This window comes from Centroberyx affinis, unplaced genomic scaffold (genome assembly GCF_046629955.1).
Source record: "Centroberyx affinis isolate AG114_WGS23_722 - 3 ecotype Tasmania unplaced genomic scaffold, CSIRO-AGI_Caff_v1 ptg003948l_1, whole genome shotgun sequence".
NCBI classification, from domain to species: domain Eukaryota; kingdom Metazoa; phylum Chordata; class Actinopteri; order Beryciformes; family Berycidae; genus Centroberyx; species Centroberyx affinis.
In genome coordinates, this window is record NW_027281773.1 from 120,371 (window position 1) to 138,638 (window position 18,268).

General features: G+C 42.6%; 1 protein-coding gene across 1 annotated transcript; it reads right to left on the reverse strand.

The window, feature by feature from the left end:
* Window positions 1-758: 758 nt before the first annotated feature.
* On the reverse strand, window positions 759-16,581 carry LOC139663178 (adenylate cyclase type 8). The gene is made up of 20 exons (XM_071541745.1): window positions 16,414-16,581; window positions 14,854-15,597; window positions 13,602-13,751; window positions 13,063-13,193; window positions 12,529-12,640; window positions 11,538-11,665; window positions 9,862-10,020; window positions 9,073-9,307; window positions 8,232-8,411; window positions 7,961-8,061; window positions 6,978-7,179; window positions 6,303-6,410; window positions 5,872-6,029; window positions 5,046-5,127; window positions 4,627-4,785; window positions 4,325-4,471; window positions 3,980-4,072; window positions 3,704-3,818; window positions 3,215-3,417; window positions 759-974 (listed from the first exon to the last, which is right to left on the reverse strand). Exons 1-20 carry the CDS (start codon window positions 16,567-16,569, stop codon window positions 759-761), a joined length of 3,579 nt encoding a protein of 1,192 aa, XP_071397846.1. The 5' UTR covers window positions 16,570-16,581.
* Between the last annotated feature and the right edge of the window lie 1,687 nt (window positions 16,582-18,268).

An 18,268-nucleotide genomic window follows, 5' to 3' on the forward strand; every position in this document is an offset into this window, starting at 1 on the left:
AGTGGCTAGTACAGGCTAGGAGTCACAACAACATGAAATGATGAATTGATATATAAAAAAAAAATATAAGAATGATGCAAGATTATACAGTACAAAAGAACTAATTAGTATTCTGTAGGCCACTGGTAATCTATGAGAGGTTGCACAAGTTGTCTTGAGGTATTCTGCGTTTTTTAGAGGTCTGTATGAGTGTGAATTGTGAAGTGTAGGATGTTTAATTTATCACAGCAAGAAATATGTTGGCCTTTGTACAAAATGAACCAGAAGCCTGAAGATAGTGTTTATGGTGGGTAGATATGGCAATAAAAAATAGAAAGCAGAGTTTGATTATTCAGACTTGGTAGAGGCCAGTGGGACAGTTTGGTCCTTTCTAAGCAAAGTCCAGTAAACAGCACAAAGTGAACTAGAGGCGGTCTTTCCTATCTGTCATGCAGTCATTGATCCTCAATACAGCCCTGGAACCTGATTTAAAGCTCTGCGTCAGCACTCTAGAGATCTGTCCATGGACGCTCCACAGGAACAAATGAGTTCCCCTATGTGTCTGTATTTAGAGCACAATGCAGTCCAATCCCATTAACATTTCTTTCTTTTTTTGAGACCACAGGAAAGCTGAGAAGGACATGGGAGAAACAGCAGCGAAGGCTCTGACAGAACTGGATCCTACAACCAGTGGCAAAGTGTCAAAGTATGAGACAACACGGCAAACCAAGGGAAAGAAAATGGCCGATCCTGCCCTCCTCTGTTTGAACTCTGACCCCTCAGCACTGGAGACTGCGGGGCTTCAGACTGAACCCCCCATTGGCCTCTCTCATCTTCTCCTTGTGTCTGGCCTGCACCAGACCGAACACCACTCCCGCCAGTGTGATGCGGCCTCCTGACCGCGGCCCCGCGTGCCCGTTGGTCCCGGCGTTGGCTCTCTTACTGCGCATGGTGCTGATGAAATAGGTGCGGACTTTCCCCTGCCGCTCGCTCACCTAGAATGACAGCAGCGGTCAGACGGGTTGAAATGCTTTCCAGACGACCCTCAAGATGAATATGCACAGGACTATCAGGACTTCTAAACAAATACTAGTTTACAAACAGTTATTACCCTCCAACTGCACCACATCCCCCTGAATTGGTCTCTCTCAACGCAATCCAGTGAACTTTACTGAACTTTACTGAAGTTTACTGAACATTACCCCCTTACAGCAACATCATTTCTATCTGATTACAGATCAGATCCAGTAATTTAAAACTGTACTATATACCAGTCACTTTCTGTTAAAACTGTAATTTCTCTTCCACCACTCCCTTAGTTCATCAGTCACTACGTATATGGGCTCAGGTGCGGAAACACTTCGGCTGGCAGGGTGGCTCATTGTGTGCCCCGATTGTGGCAAATCATCAGTTTCCCCCCTCACTTCATAATGACTCCTTCTTGGTTTGGTGTGAGAAGGGTATTATCTCATTTAAGGATCTGTACATGGCAGATGTTTTTGCGTCATTCGATCAGCTCAGAGCTAAATTTGATATACCAAGAACACACTTTTTTAGATATTTACAGGTTCGGGATTGGGCCCGTAATCATACCGGATCATTTCCGGCAATTCCTGAACAGCAGCCTATAGATATTCTATTCCCAACAGCTCCATCCCTCAAAGGCACGATATCTGTTATGTATATGAAACTTTCATCTATGCAGACGGCATCTCTTGATGCATTGAGGGAGGCGTGGCAGGCTGATCTGAATATACAATTTACAGATGCTGAGTGGTCAGATATATTCTCAAGAATACACTCCTCATCGATATGTGCCAGGCATGGCCTGATTCAATTCAAGGTGGCACACAGACTTCATCTGTCTAAAGTCCGAATCTCAAAGATGTATTCATCGATTGATGATTCTTGTAATAGATGTAAAAACTCACCTGCAACACTAGCTCATACATTCTGGTTTTGCCCGAGGCTCTCGGGTTACTGGTCCTCCATTTTTGATGCCCTATCCAAGATACTTAAAAGACCAATAGTTCCAAATCCTCTTACAGCCATTTTTGGTATCCAACGTGAGGATGATGATCTTCCTAGGGCACAGTCGAATTGCATCGCTTTTGTCACTCTTTTAGCCAGAAGACTCATTTTACTCAATTGGAAACAGGCTACCCCTCCCTGCTTTAAACACTGGATCAGAGATACACTACAGTTTTTGAAGCTAGAAAAGATAAGATTTGCCCTTCGAGGGCCTAAGGATAATTTTAGCAGCATATGGCAACCTTTCATTACATATCTACTTGAACAGCTATGAGGTTGTGGGATTGTTTGTTTTCAACATTTGCTGTAGAATTTGTTTATTCTAAACTGCGCACGCTCACACACACACGCCTTGTCTATTATTGTTGAGTTTGTGTTGTTTTTGTCGTTGTTATCTTATTTTATTTTATCTTATTTGTCTGTTTGTTTCCTTGAAAAAAAAAAATGTTTTTCCTGTGCTTTTGTATACATAATGCTTCTTTTTTAATTGTGAAAACTAATAAACAAAGAGGTGAAAAAAAACCAACTGTAATTTCTGAACGGGTGTGTAGGCACTTTTTACCTCCATCTTGGACTCTGTTATTACTGTAATAATTGAATTCTATCCACCAGTCACTTTTTCTGCAACTTATATTGTCCATGCTTGCACTGGTTTGTTTTGTATTATCCATGCTGCTCTTATTTTATTCTTAGTTTGGAATGCGCTGTGATCCCTGAAATTACACGTTTCATTGTGCAATTGTGTAAGGAATGATAATAAAATTGAATTGAACAGATTGGATAACGAATACCATTAAAAAATAACCCCCAGCATCAATAACTAACTCAAATCAGGACAACTAAATCAGCCAACCAATCAGAATCAGACAACCAATTAAAAACAGTCAACCAATCACAACCAGTCAACATATTTGAATCAGTAAACAAATTAGAATCAGTCACCAATCAGAATCAGTCAACCAATCAGAATCTGTCAACAAATTAGAATCAGTCAACCAATTAGAATCAGTCAGCCAATCAGAATCAGCCAACCAATCAGAATCAGTCAACAAATTAGAATTAGTCAACCAATCAGTCGACCAATTAGAATCATTCAACCAATCAGAATAAGTCAACCAATTACAATCAGTCAACCAATCAGAATCAAGCTTCACAGCTCTCCTTCATGCCTTAACCTGTCAGCTGCAGCTTTTCAGCCACTCACCCCCTTGACAAAGATTTCCCCACGCAGCTCCAGGACGAAGCCCCACTCTGCCAGGATCCTGCGCGTGGCCTCGGGGACCTGGATGCGTCCGCTCACCCCGGTGCTGTCCATGCGGCTGGCCAGGTTCACCGTCGTCCCCCAGATGTCATACTGCGGCTTGGTGGCGCCGATCACCCCCGCCACCACCGGCCCGTGGGCGATGCCTGTTTCAGGCCAGTGGAGAGAGCCAGGGGAGGATTTAGTGTCATTGTGAAAAATGTGTTTTTTTCTCTATTAAGTCTGATTTCTTATACGGTTCCCACTATTTATTTTAGACAAACGATTATTCTTACCCTAGAGTACTCTTACTCAAACCCTTAGAGACAGGTTTATTCTCAACAATTCATTGTTTAAGTGTTTGTGAGAGTGTATGTGTGTGTGCGTGTGCGTGTGTGTGTGTGTGTGTGTGTGTGTGTGTGTGTGTGTGTGTGTAGGGGGCCAGCCACTTACCCACACGCAGCTGAAAGTTTTTGGCAGAGTGCCTGTTAATCTCTTTCAAGGTCTCCTGCATTGCCAAGGCAAACAGAACCAGCTCACTCAGGTGATTCCATTCATCCATGCGTGCCTGTGTGTGTGTGTGTGAGAGAGAGAGAGCGAGAGAAAGAGAAAGAGAGAGAGAGAGAGAAATAAGATTTAACATGTTTAAGTGATGGAAGGAAAAATGCAGTATAATTTTAATGGCAACATTCTTCTTTGTTGGCTCTTTTGGTGTTCCTGCTGTCCCACCTGTCTGTCTGGAGCGAGGCCGGAGGCTGCCATGTAACAGCTGCCGATGGTCTTGATCTTCTCTACATAGTGGAAGTACGACTCCTCCAGCAACTAGTGAGAAGAAGCAAAAGAGAGATAAAGAGAGAAAATTATATGTGTATAGCATGTATATAGCAGGTGGGTGATGTTCACCCATCGGGATGAATTAATAAGTTAATAAGTGCTCAACAAAGTAATTTCCATTGTGTGTGTCCCCATCCTTTCAACTACATGTCATGTAGTATGTCACTTTTTTCAAATGGTTGATACACTGCATATGGGCCAATGAATAATCTGAACCTATAGAAGACACTTCATTCTTACCTCGTCAAAGCCAGCAATGATCTCATTCAGCAGGCGGAGGCAGTCCACCCCTTCATGTTTGATCTCTTTCTGCTCGTAGTAATCATTGAACCCAGCGATGGAGGCGAACATAACTCCCACTTCATCATAGGACTGGGAGTAAAGCTCCTAAAACACACATTTTACAATGAACATTAAACTTGATAGGGTATTCTCACAGACCCATGTGTTGGACTGATATTTTTAGCGTACTGTATCTAAAGGTCAGAGGTCAGCTGGTATGTTATACTCTAAAGTCAGGGGTGTCATGGTCTTTTATGCACCTCATCATTCTTGCTCCTGTCCAGGAAGTGTCGTGCCACATGCACAGGCAGGATGTTATGCAGCAGAGACTCGTTATGTTCCCGCAGCTCCCTCATGTCCTCCACTTCCTGCTGGGCCTGCAGACGCCACAGGAAGTCCAGCCTGGCGGTGGCTTCCCACTGGAGAACAAGGAGCAGATGCAACGTCTATCAGAGGTCACCTGTCTGAGTGCTGCACTCCACTGCCTACATGCTCAGTCAGCAGAGTCCGTTACACTCATACAGGCTGGGAAAATGATGCTGTAATGATTACGGTTGGGATCACTACTAATCTTAAAACTAAAGCTAAACTAAACTAAACTACCCCACAGCATGCTGAAAACAGCACTGAAAATGTTGCACAAACTTGAGACTTTGGGTAAGACTGTGTTAAACATTACCTGCCGTCCGTTGTAGAAGATAGCCACAAGAAACATGGCCATGAGAAGGATGGAGATTCCTTTTCTCCGGAGATAGTGAGACCTGTGTGTAAATATGTGAGTAGGAAGAGAGGCGGATGTTCACTTAGTCAAATGATGCAAATGCAAATGACAGTATGTTTGGCAGACTCAATGTATTGGGGTGTGTGTGCTTGTGTGCTTGCTGACACGTACATGCGTGTAAATGCATGTGTTTGTGTGTGTGTGTGTGTGTCTGTGTACGTATGTGTGAATGTTCATAAATGTGTGAGTGCATGTGTCTGCTCACATGTATTTGCTTTCAGTTGTGTGGGTATGTGTGTGTTTGTGTTTGTGACAAGGTTAGTGAAGTTAACTGAAACAAAAAAATAAGAATGAAAACTTGGCCAATTCAAAAACTCTTTTGTTTTCAGCATTAATCTACTGACCCTCCCCATAACAATAGTAGTAGACCACAGAAATAGATGGGATCAGTGAACTCAGCCAAACACTGATCAATCAGCCAATACAACATCAATATATTATCAAAATGATGCATAGTATGCCCATCCAAAGACAATTTTCAGTCATCAGTATTCCTCTCAGAATTTATTTTCAGCATAGTGGAAAAACCTTGAAACAGTATTTAGACCATGGGGCACTAAGACTCACTAAATATTGCATTAGAATCAGTTCAGATTAAAGGCTTCCTTTTGACAACCACTGCAATGTCGATAAATTATACAATAAATATGTAATCAAGGTGCATCATATCCATTGTAGTGGAGGTGAACGACACTGACTGGCTGATTGTGTCCTGTACACTGACCTGTGCAGCATGTCGTGGCTGAGAGTGAGAAAGGCCAGGTGGATGAGGTAGGAGTAGACAGCCACCACCAGCAGCAACACCGCCAGCTTAAGCAGAGAGTTGAGACGCAGGAACACCGCACAGGTCACCATGGCGATCACCCCGCTCAACACAAACACCTGCTCACCAGGTGGACGGACAGAGGAGAGGAGGAAGGGAGAGATTAGAGAGAGAGAGTGAGGATGAATCTCATCTGAGGGGATCAGTGTTCGAATAGTGAGGAGACAGCTGCACATGAGAAAAACATCTACATTAAAGCATTAAGTCTTATTTTTATTTAAGTAAATGAAAAAATACACTAGACTGTCCGACTGATCCAAGTTATGTTTTTCCCAGACACACATAGGACTGACCACTCTTAGGGGATTTTCTACTCATCACTGTAGTCCTACCTCGGGGTAAGTGCAGACGGTGAGCGGCCTTTGGTTTGGTGAAGCTGTGACGACCCTGTCCATTACCTCAGCCGCTCCTGTGTCTCTGTCCCTCAGAATACACCAAACCTGCACCAAGGCACACAGGACAGCATGTACAAATGACATAAACACTCTTGAGAACTGAAGTGTATAGGCTGAGCGAGAGAGTATCACAATGAAACGGATACACATGACATTTCTGATTGACAGTCAAAAGTTTGATTGAATGTACTATGTTTCTCATTATCTTAAAGCCATTTTGATCTAAAGGCTTCTGCTTAAATGCTTGAAAATTTTTTCTTAGATAAATATAGGAATAGTGAAGTTGATCCTATGTATGAATTTCTTTCCACAGCCTTTGCCTTTCCATCAAGGCAAAGGGCGGCTACTTTAAAGAATCTAACTATCTAATATAAGATAGTTTTGATTTGTTTAACACTTTTAGGTTATTTTTATAGTCAAGTGCCAATCAACGAGTTAGCGCACCTCTCCTAAGTAGTCTATCTGAGGATTAGTTTGCTCTGTTCTTTCAGTTCCGCTACCTGGACCGCCTCAGATCAAATTATTAGATAGGAAGGACATTGTAAACAAAAGAGAAGCAGATAAACTCTTGATAAACGGGAAAAGACTTCACGTCGATGTCCAGGCCCTCACCATGTCAGCGGAGGCCAAGCCGAAGTTGACGGTGATGGCGGTGAGGGTGAGGAGGTTGCGGGCGCTGTTGTTCTCGTGGATCCAGCAGCAGAATTGCTGCAGCGCCGGGGGAGTCCGCTTGAACTCCTCGGCCAGAGCCAGCAGCAGCAGCAGCATGTAGGCGAGCAGGAAGAGGGAAAACTGGAGCACAGCTGGGTACTGCCTGCAGGGATAAGAGGAGGAAACAGGATGCGAGTGAGGTTGTGATATGAAAATATTCATCGAGGGTAGCATTATAAAACAAGAGGAAATGAATGACAGTTTGTAGCTCTGAGAGACACAAAGATGTTTTTAATTAAGCTTCAAATGATCAGGGAAATCAGCCCAATTATGTTAGAAGGGTGGAAGATGAATTATCTATCAGTCAAACTCTATTAGTAGGGTTCGACTGATGAGTTTTTGAAGGCTGATACCATGCCAATATTTTTACTGAAGTCTCTATTGTTGATATTTTGTTTGATTTTATTCAGTATCTTTAAATCTGACCATTTTCATGCCAAAAGTATTCAATGTTTTCCCCATTATTTTACTCTTGTCAGGGTGGAAAAGCCCCTGAAACAGCATTTAGACCATCATGTCACACTAAAACTCTCCACCCCACCTATTCATACATTTGACATTTTAATTGAAGTATTCAATGAAGTAAAAAAAAATGTGCAAAGAAAATAAAAAAATCCATTGCAGGTTTTAAAGTTTTTATGCAATGTAGCTGTGATCAGGGAGGAACCTTCATCAAACGACACTGACTGGTCAATATCAATATTTATATCTAGAAATATAATATATTGGCAAATTGATATATAGTTTAACCGGAATTCTTAGGCAAAGTCAAGGTCAGCTTCAACTTGGGTTCCAAGCATTTTTGGAACCCAAAACCAATCCACACAAACTGTAAAAAAAAATGAGTGTTGAGCTTTGATTGGACATTGTCGGTGTCAGTCTACCTGGGGGCGGGGATGATCGCCTGGGCAGCCATGAGGAAGAGGAGCATGATGAAGGAGCAGACCAGGTTGGAGTTGAACATTTCATCTCTCATCTGGGAGAACTGGGACAGTAGAAAGAGATCATCATACATGGTGAGTGTATCACAACGTTAAGAACATCATCAAACATTCACACCAAAGTTTGCTCTGTGGAGATTCATTCTGTTTCCCATGTGATCACACACAGCTTGCCTATCCGTCCCCTACCAAGCGTCCTCTGAACCTGCCTTACCTTGCCCTCGATGTGTGTGTCCTTGAACACCAGGGTCAGGGGAGTGATGTGCTCCCTGTGCATACGCTCACTGCTGCGAACCGCAATCGCGTGTTCGATGCGCTTGTTGATCTCCTTGGAGGCCGACTGGCGTAAGTTGGGCAGCTGTGGCAGAGAACCGTTCGTGAAGGAGGCCAGGATCTGTGAGGAAAGATCACGGACGGTGTAAGATCGATCAGGAGTTCCCATTCAGCCTTTGATGATTGGATTATTTTCAGATGATAATCTCAAAATATGTGTCATACTGTAGGTGGGGGTGTGGGAGCTGTGGGGGGTTGAAACCTTTTTCTACTTAGGGCCAACAAATAGACATTTTGGTTGAGATCCCCCACATAAATGGATGACTTGCTGAAGATACCCGTCTGGCTGCAGACCAATTTAATTTAAAATATATTTTTTCCCATTTTTACATTGGTCATTGATTTACAGCGGGGTGTAACTTCTTGCTATCTAGAGGTTGGGAAATAACAGCTGGAATGTATTAACTAGTAAATAAAATAAGAGTGAAATTACACTCTTAGCTAAATTAAACTCTTAATAAATCACAATTTTCCAAGGATTTTTTGTTCTGTCTTGTTTTTTATCTCTTGTTTTATTCTGTATTTATATGCTCTCTCTGAAAAGCGCTTTGATAAATAAATTTGACTTGACCTGACCTGACCGGTCAGTCCAACCTGCCTTGTGCTTATGTTGCACATATCTACACCATTGTCAGGGCAACAAGAAATGTTTACTTTCATAAGATGGTGGCAGTACATGGAATACCACCTTTCCCTTCTACTTTGCGTCCCTGCCCACTTACACAGTTCATGTCAATGATGCTGCCAAAGGGCAGCTCTGGATTCCAGGTTCGGCTGGTTTTCTGGATTTTGTGGGGCTCAATTTGGTCGATAGTGGTCCTCTCCTCCTGTGGGCAGATGAGGAAGGTGTCGATGTCGTGTTTCCGTAGAAACTCGTTCCTGTCTCGGCCGTGGCCATCCTCTGTCCGGTAGCTGCCCTGCAGACAGTCCAGAGTTGCCCTGGAGATGTGGATCCGTCTGGATGAAGGAAAAATAGAGAAGTTTACAATTGATTTGCAAGGAAAGTCCATTGTTTTCACACAACTGGTACAGACACACACATGCATGCACACACATACATGTGCACAACATCCTGTAAATATGCATTTTTGTAGAGAAGGACACAATAACATTTGAAAAACAGATCATACACCTTGATTAGAAAGGTATGTTTTCTATAGGGCTAATTTTAATAGTGTAATAGTAAAGTTCCATACTGATTGCTCTGGCAGAGAATAATTTTCTGGTACATTCTGGTACTTTCTTAAGCACTTGCACACTTTTTATAAAGTTACAGATTTCTTTGGTCACAACACCACTGCATTGATATTACAAAAAAGAACCTGATATGGAAACCTAAGAGTGGGCTTTAAGTGCTGCTGTTAGGTGACACATTGAGCTGTACATAATAATTATGTGGTAACCCAGACAGAGACCAAATAAGCTAAAAGGAGATTAACCTCTTCCCAGTTGAATCATGCCCTCCTGGCTGTGTCACAACAGGTGCTCTGTGGTACAGACAGCCCACTCACCCCGGGATGCCCCCCGCCTCCAGCATGTTGGCGATGCCGACGTCCCAGGACCATACATCAAACTGCCACTTCTGCAGGCCCAGCACCCCACACAGGACAGAGCCCGAGTGGATCCCAATCCGCATGTCCATATCGTAGTTCAGCTGCTTCCGTACATACCTGGTGGTGCCGGTTAGCAGGACATCCAACATTAAAACTACAATTTGACACACATAGAGTTTGCAAAGCATGTAGATAAATGTATCATGTCAGACTGTCCTGGTAAGATTTACGAGGCACAAACATGATAAAGTTGATAATTTAAGACTTAGGCACACACGACTCATCAGCCTTTAACGTTAAATATAAGGCACAAAACCAGTGCAATAGTCTACAACCTTTACAACATATAGTTTTATTATAAGACTGGGCACGCTATGTCATGTCTTTCATATGTGCATCTGATATTTTACAGCAACTAAGTAACACTTCAGGTCCCCAATTTTCCTAATCATAGCGTAATTAAGTAACAAAAGGTCATTCAATTTGACACAGCTGGTTCTGTGGCTACCAACAGGCTGAGACCTCTGATCTTGTTTGCGCAGGTTTATCTGGCTGCATCTTTATGGAAATTAACCACTGTAAATACTGTAGTTCCCCTCTTTCTAGCTGAATTTAAAGTTTCCCTGTAACAAGTTGTAATTTACCCTCTGCTATATTTTGATACTGTCTGATTATAACATGAAAGAAAGAACTACAATTACAGTACAGTCAGGAAACTGCAATCTAATGCCTTGCTAGTAAATCATCCTGGCAGGTCAAAGCCTTGGTGTGAATGAACAAATCAGAGCCCAAAGGCATTTTGCTACACTTCTGTCTACCTGCAGCATGCACCAAACATACATTTCAATTCCAATTTCTTTTTTACAGACTACAGACTTTTTATGTTGGCATTTGATTGTGGAGATTGTATTACACTGCAGTCATTGTTTCCTTCCATACTTTTTCCCTAGAGGACATAATTACAGAACTGAAAAGTTATTGAGCCTATCTAGTTAAATGCATCTGTTAGTGGCATTGTCTGCTCTCACTCAATCACATTCCACCTTTAAAAGATGAGGTATCTATTGTGTCTCTCATAGGCTCATAAGTGCTGCCTTTAATTAGCAGCACACAAGCAGTCTTTGTACCAGACTTTAAAAAAATAGATCCTCCTTAAGCACGGGTGTAGATAGAGCACATAGTGACGAAGAGGGCCTATAATATGTTCTTTAAAAAATAGTTCCTATTTTCAATCAAGATATGTTATAATATGCTGTGTCCTTTTGATAATCTATAATATCCATAGATTAATGCTCTACCTGTGTAATATCTGTAATTCAAAATCATTCCTGCATAGCTTGACCAATGATTGCATATTAATGAACTATAACATATACTATTCAGTTTAATGCCTGTGAGTAATGCAGCAAGTGGTTCAGGTCAAGTCCCCCCAAATAGATGTACACAAAAGGATAAGGATATGATTTGGTACGGATCTGAACAACTGATTAAATTCCTATAACACTGTCTTGTCTTCAAATGAAATAATACTGAAATAAAACTATTCCTTGTTTCCCTGGAACTCCTTCAAGGACCTCTAGGGGACCCCGGACCCCACTTTGGGAACCACTGCTCTAGCAGCCACATAGACTGACCGTATGGTGCTGATCATAGCCAGGCCCATCTCAACGCAGTAACGGGCATGGGCACGCTGCGGCTCTGGGACCCCCGACACACAGTAGTAACAGTCTCCCAGAATCTTTATCCGCATGCAGTGATGCTCCTGGGATGAGAGAGAGACAAGAGGGAAGGGGTGAGAAGATAGAAGGGGAATGGGGAAGAGACAAAATGAATAGATATAATGCTTGAGAACAGTTTTTATGCTCGGTAATGCCCATATCTATTGGACAAAGAGAGAATTGTCTCCAAGGTATATATAAGCAATTTGGTTATGTAGGCAATCAGTGAGTGCAGATAAACAGACCTTGTTTTTATCTTGTTTTTATCTGTTTTCCTGTGCTTTGTTTTCTGTAAAGCACTTTGTATCTATCTGGTTTGTCGAAAGCACTCTCTGTATAAACTTAACCTGACTTGACTTCTGGAGAGTAACACCCCCGCATAGTAGAAACAATTCCGTTCGAAGGTAGAGAGACCTTACATTTATAAGAAAGGGAGATGTATTTGGGAAAATTCCTGTTCCTCTCAAGGGTCAAAAAGATATTACAAATGTGTCAGAGCTACATCCTGTGATGAGTAATGTAGAGATTATGGGTGAAATATAAGTTGAAAAGTATATTTTGTCTTTAAATTAAATTACATTAGATTTAGAAAAAAAGACCAAGAGAATATAATTTGTTTTGCAGCAGATTTATAAAATCATGCCTAAAATACTGTATGTTCTCTTAAAAAAAAAGAAGAAACTAGCATCAATACAAGGCATAATATAAAGTGCAATGGTTCATCCATCAGCATAATGTGTTGGCTCAATACATTTTTATCTCTATTCGTCCATATTTTGGGAACCTCCTGGCAAAATTGTTCATATGACTAAGCTGCCAAAGTCATACGACAATTAGTACTATTGTATTATAGTAATGTGCAGTCTCTATTCAAGAGAATTAGGGGTCAAAATATACAGGTTTTCACCTCTGCCAGTCGGTCGAAGCGTCCAAAGAGCTCATTGAGGGTCCGGACCAGCTCCTGGGCCGACAGGTTCATGGACAGCAGAGTGAAGCCCTTGATGTCTGCAAACAGGATGCTGTGGACAGGAGGGGAAGAGAAAGAGCTGTGATAATCATTTTGTGATGAGCGAATACTGAAACTTTACCATTTTTTGTTTTACGGTAGTCTGCACAAGATAACAAATCAATTTGAGGTCTACTTTTTGCAACTGGACTATCTATCAGTCCAACCTTACCTGCATGTTTAACAGGATTGAACACCATATATCTCTTTACCTTTTATTGTGATAGATATACTAGTCAGTTCATGCTTGTGCCTATAAATGATCAGCACCATGATGTTGCAGTTCTTAGAAAAACATGCAACTTCTCAGATCAGCGTACAAATGACACATTAAGCCCCTCATTTTTGTAATAGACCCTCTCTTCTACCCCAGCTGTCTCTAAATCCATCCATCTAAATCTGCGTGTGTTTGTTTATTTGTGTGTGTGTCTCTACCTGACGTCTTTGTACTGGTGAATATAGATCTTATGAAACTCCTGGGGATTGAGCTCATCTTCCAAGGAGCTCATGTCAGTGATCATCTCCAAGGCAACAAAGCGAGGCAGGATCGACAGCACCAGGCGTTCCTATTTCCAGACACAACAAGCTCCCATTGATGCCGCTTTTCCACACAAGTCACATCTGATGTGATAATCATAGATCAAAGTAGGATATAACCGGAATAAGGCTTGTTTACAGACAAGAGAGAATAGAATGTTCTAATAAAAGTCGCTATGAGACTACGTTCAAAGCTATTTTAATCCCATAAATAGATAAAATGAGTGAGGGACACTTAAAAAAGGGTACAGAAAAGCGATAGCAGTCCTGTTTCGCTTCATAATCTGACTTTGTCTCAATACGGAGAAAACAGCAGAGGTTAAAAGGTTAAAAAATCATGCCACACTATTCAGGATGCTCAGCGTTCACCAATCTGGTCAAAATATGTCCCAATCTTCAAATTCATATAAGCCTATAACAGTACAACAGCATAATACCTGTCTCTGGTTCTCTTGCTCTAGTTTGAGGCGTCCCTCAATGAAGCGTCGGGTCTCCAGGAAAGCCTGTCTCTGGGCGCGGTCCGTCAGGTAGTGAATGAACAAGCCCGCTGTGTTCATACCCAGGTACAGCAGGCCTTTGGCAAACACCTGCAGAGGGATTTCACATTCATTCACTTCATTTTAACCAGGGAAATCCAATGTATATGGGCTGAAAAGGAGGGTTGGAAATGGGGAGTGGAGTCTTGTTTAACACAATTAGAGGTAATCTCCATATGTACAGTAGGCCTTTAGTCAATATCTGGACATAGCAGGAGGAGGTGGTGGAGGAGAAGCAGAGATGGAGGTGAATTTTAAGTGGATGAACCATGGGTTTATTTGCATAATAAGCAGATGCAATTCAATATTTAGACTGCAGGTACAGAGCACCTTTAGAAAATGCGTGGACAGAGAAGGGAGAGTGGAATGAACGTCAGGAGGTTTTACATTATCAGAGTGGTCAGTGTAACATAAAGCCTTGTGGAATAGGAGTACAGGTCTAGCATCACTTGCTCAGACTATCTGATTTATTAGGATCTGAAGACATTTGAATCTGAAGAAATATTTATCATGCCCAAAACTGGGCATGATAAATATGAGGACACGCAGAGAAGCTCAAGTCAGAGAGAATCGTTATCTATATCGAATTTGACCAAAACTTGAACCAAAGAGGGTTCACACATTCCACAAAGGTCGGCCACTCTCACTATAACCTTAAGTTGTATGCTACAAGCACAGAACATTTTTCCATAATGTAGAGCTGGGATGATGTGTTGAGAATGAGCGGAGGAGGAAGAGGAGAGGGTGGAGTGGTAGAGGAGGAAGACTGGAGGAAGAGAAGACTAAAGAGCTAGAGCAACAGGACAGCGAGTGTAGGAGGAAGAGGAGCAGTGTCGGGTGTTAGAGGTTTGATAGGTGGATTGTTGCCAGTTTTGTCAAGTCGTAAAAGAAGTTTCATAGAAAGACTTGCCAACTTGAAATGTGAAACATTTAAATGTTATATAGTGAGAATGAATTTGAGAGTGAGAGTCAAGATTAAAGTCTAAAGTAATGTTATCTAATAAATGAAAATTTTTGCTTTGATAATGGGCCCACAAATTAAGTTATAGGAAATTCAGACATAACTGATTGTAATATTATTCTGGAGAAGAAAAAGGAGGACTTTTTAATGGCCCAATACTGCATTCTTAAGAGAACGAAGGAGTCAGCTGACCTTTCTCAAAAGCACGGCGTCATTGTAGCAGCGCACCGTCTCCACCAGCAGGTGCAGCGCTGAGGTGAGGCAGCCGGCGCACATGGCCCAGAGCAGCGGCAACGGCAGCAGCGTGTACGTGGCGAACAACGTGAACAGAACGTACCAGGACGGGTCCTTCTCCAGCCCGTACACCAGCCCTCCCAGCACCTGCGCGGTCTGAGACAGCCAGCTAGCGAGGCCGGCATAGCGCAGCCACCGCGGGGACATGGAGTCTCTGCAGGTTAGCACCAGGATGCACAGCGCTATCGCTAACACCATGAAGAAGCCCGTCAGGCAGCCGCGCAGAGTGTCCGGGACAGCGTCAGGGGCTAGCGCCAGGTACAGGACCAGTACATGTAGCTTCGCCACCGCGTCGATGACGTTGGTGACAGCTAGCGAGGTGCGCCTCTGGTGAGAAGAGTGCTTCTGGTAGAGTTTCTCCAGGTCGCGCGACTTGAAGGTGTGCCTTAGCGTGGGAATGTAGACGCCGCGCACCGTGTGGCCCCAGCGCACGAAGAAGTCGGCGTCGCTGGCGTAGTCGTTCATAGGGCCCCCGATGCTGCCGTGCGTGCTGGTGGAGCCCCGGCTGTGGGAAGGGTGGATGCGGGACGCCGAGGAGCGGCGCTTGGTAACCCCGCGCGAGGCCTTGTTGCGGATCTGTCTGTTGATCTCCTCAATGTAGGCGTCTGTCACAAAGATTTGGCGTGCCGGCTCCACACCCACCTGTCAAACCAGGACAGAAAAACATCATGGGGTTTTTGATCTCTTTCACCACAGCTCATTTCATAATATTCCCCACACCAGTGACCAGTAGGTTGTAGTAGTACAGTGATGGCCTTGTGTCAGCAGTCAAATTGATGATGCCCAATTAGAAGGTAGCTGTCTTTTGATCAATGTGGTTATTGTTTATCCATGGTCCCAACTACTGTGCAGCATTTTTGTTGATCGATCAAAAGATAGCCGAATGACAGCAATGTAAGGAACAAACTGACACATATCAGTATGTTCCTGTCCATAACATTACGGCTAACTAAAGCAAATAAACATAACCATCGTCAGCCAATCAGGGTTGGGCATCCATTTGACAGTCTTAAACATGTAGGTCCTTCTGAGGACTGTGTAACATTGTGCAAAAATTGAATGAAATCAGCTCTTGGGGAATGAGACAAAGCTTAAGCACAATGATGATGATAATAATGATACAATGATACAAACTACTTCTGAGTGCTTGGACCCCGCTAATCGCTGCTTGCAGCTATACTTATTATTAATTGAATTAGGACATCTCATACTGCATGGCTAGTCTGCACCCATACTGCACTGGCCCAATAATACCTGTTCATAATGTCAGTGCACAGTTACAGTTCAGTTCAGTTTTCTTTGGTTTGTGAGTGTGAAAATGCCAATGCTAAGGCAGACAGACCTCAAAACCTCCGATACACAAAGAGAACACATGTACAAAACATCACTTACAGGATGGTATACATCTACAACTCCACACCGATGCAACATATTGCTGACTGACTGTGTGTTCATCACCTGTGCGCTCAGCTCCTGCTGGATCATGATGTGTTTGACAGCGTTCTGCCACAGCATCTTCTTGCGCCGCAGCCCGGGGGACAGGGTCGCGGTCAGGCAGGTGGGCTCACGCAGCTCCATAGGGGAGATTTCGGACGTCTCGGCGAAGGTCACCATGGCGATGACCTTAGCTGACCTTAGCTGTTGGTTTCAGATCAGGAGAAGGCAGCAGTCTGGAGCGGGAGGAAAGAGGGGGTGGTCAGTGAGGATAATTAGATTCAGAAATACATAACTTAAAGTCTAATTTGACATTAATTTGCTGATAAATTACTACATAGTGAGATCACTGATAGAGGGTTTTATGTCTTATCAAGCCAGAACATGCTTCTCCCACACTATAAAACTTTTTTGAGTTTGGCTATCTTTTGATTCCTATTGATGTTGTATCTTGATTTCTCAAAAGGAACCTAGCCACAGCAACATGCTACAATTGAGTTCAATCAGTTCATTTTATTCATATGAATCTTTGGTTTGTTACGTATTTATTTAAACTCCAAATACTAACATGGGTCATACTCAGTGGAAGGTAAACCCACCTACACTCAGAGTTTACTCACCTTTTTAGGCTGATAAATCTTTATCATATAAATTTATGGTATGTATTGTATCAAACTGAAGTAGTCTATCCTTTTAAGGGAAAAAAGTATTTTGATTTTTTGGTTGATATTGATGGTTGATCACTGCCTGGAGATCATAACTTCTCCACCTTTTTATTTACAACTACATGCCATTGCTGCTAGAATATAGCTAACTTCTACTGATTATCAGCAACTAGGATTCCTGCAGTAATTTTAAATCTAATGTTGAATCAGGGAAATCTTTACTATTTTGAGTGTGTAGATACACAGCAAGTGATTGATTTTGTAGGTGTTTTGGCACCTGGTGTGATCTACACACCGACCTGTGACCAAAAACAACAAAAATAAACATGAGGGTGTATCGTCTATAAAATTTGCATCTTTCATGTTTACGGCCCTGTGATATTATGATTAATGTGGACATGACTGAATCATCACTGCAGTCCTGTGTGTTGCAAGTGTGTGTGTGCTGGAGAAGGCCACCTGGTTGGCGCCACGTGTTGGATACAAAATGTGCCAGAAGAAAGAGGCAGCTTTCCAGCAAATGAGCTGGTTGCCAGATTTAGACCTGAGCTGGTTAATGCCTGGAGATAAACTCCTCATGGTCCTTCTGGCCCTATAGGCCGCTGTCCCACCCACTCCCACAGTCCCGTGTCACAACTCTGAGTCTCACTGAGGCCACGGATCCACAGCACATAGACTGGATATTATATAATACTGGATGTTTGAAGAAAAAAACATGCAGGCCTTTTTTAAGTAAAGATCTTGTCATGGAGGCTATTTTTATATTTTTCATATAATGCACAATCGTATCCCCCTACTCTGATGTGATCATAGATGTTGGAAGTGGGGGTGCTGTGCTTTAATTGACTCTGGTCTCTTGGTTTATGTCATATGTGTCCGTTGACTCCATTTTCACACGCCACATTCACGCCACATTTGCTCAGCCTTGTCATGGAGGCTGAGCAAAACATACTGTATTTTCAGCTTCAGATAGTGAATGCTATTGTATGACAGTTTTTTTTATATTGAGTTGTTGATCACACAGCAAGCAGTATAGCTTCTCTGTCTATTGCTGTGGACGGATCACGGGTCACTCTGCTATGCCAGGCATGTTAACGATTGCAACACCCAAGAGTAAACAATATTTCCATCTCATGAAACAATAACTGGTTTCCTTCGTAAACTGCTCTATAATACCTCAGTTTTTTTAATTCAATCTCCCCCTATTTATATAT

Bases quoted from the DNA above. Each gene is read 5' to 3' on its own strand.
- LOC139663178 (XM_071541745.1), bottom strand. From the start codon at position 16,569: ATGGTGACCTTCGCCGAGACGTCCGAAATCTCCCCTATGGAGCTGCGT. The intron at 8,062-8,231 runs GTAAGGCAGGTT...CTACTGTCCCAG, and splicing joins ACACACACATCGAGGGCAAG to TTCTCCCAGATGAGAGATGA. The intron at 975-3,214 runs GTGAGTGGCTGA...CTGTCATTCTAG, and splicing joins GGGAAATCTTTGTCAAGGGG to GTGAGCGAGCGGCAGGGGAA.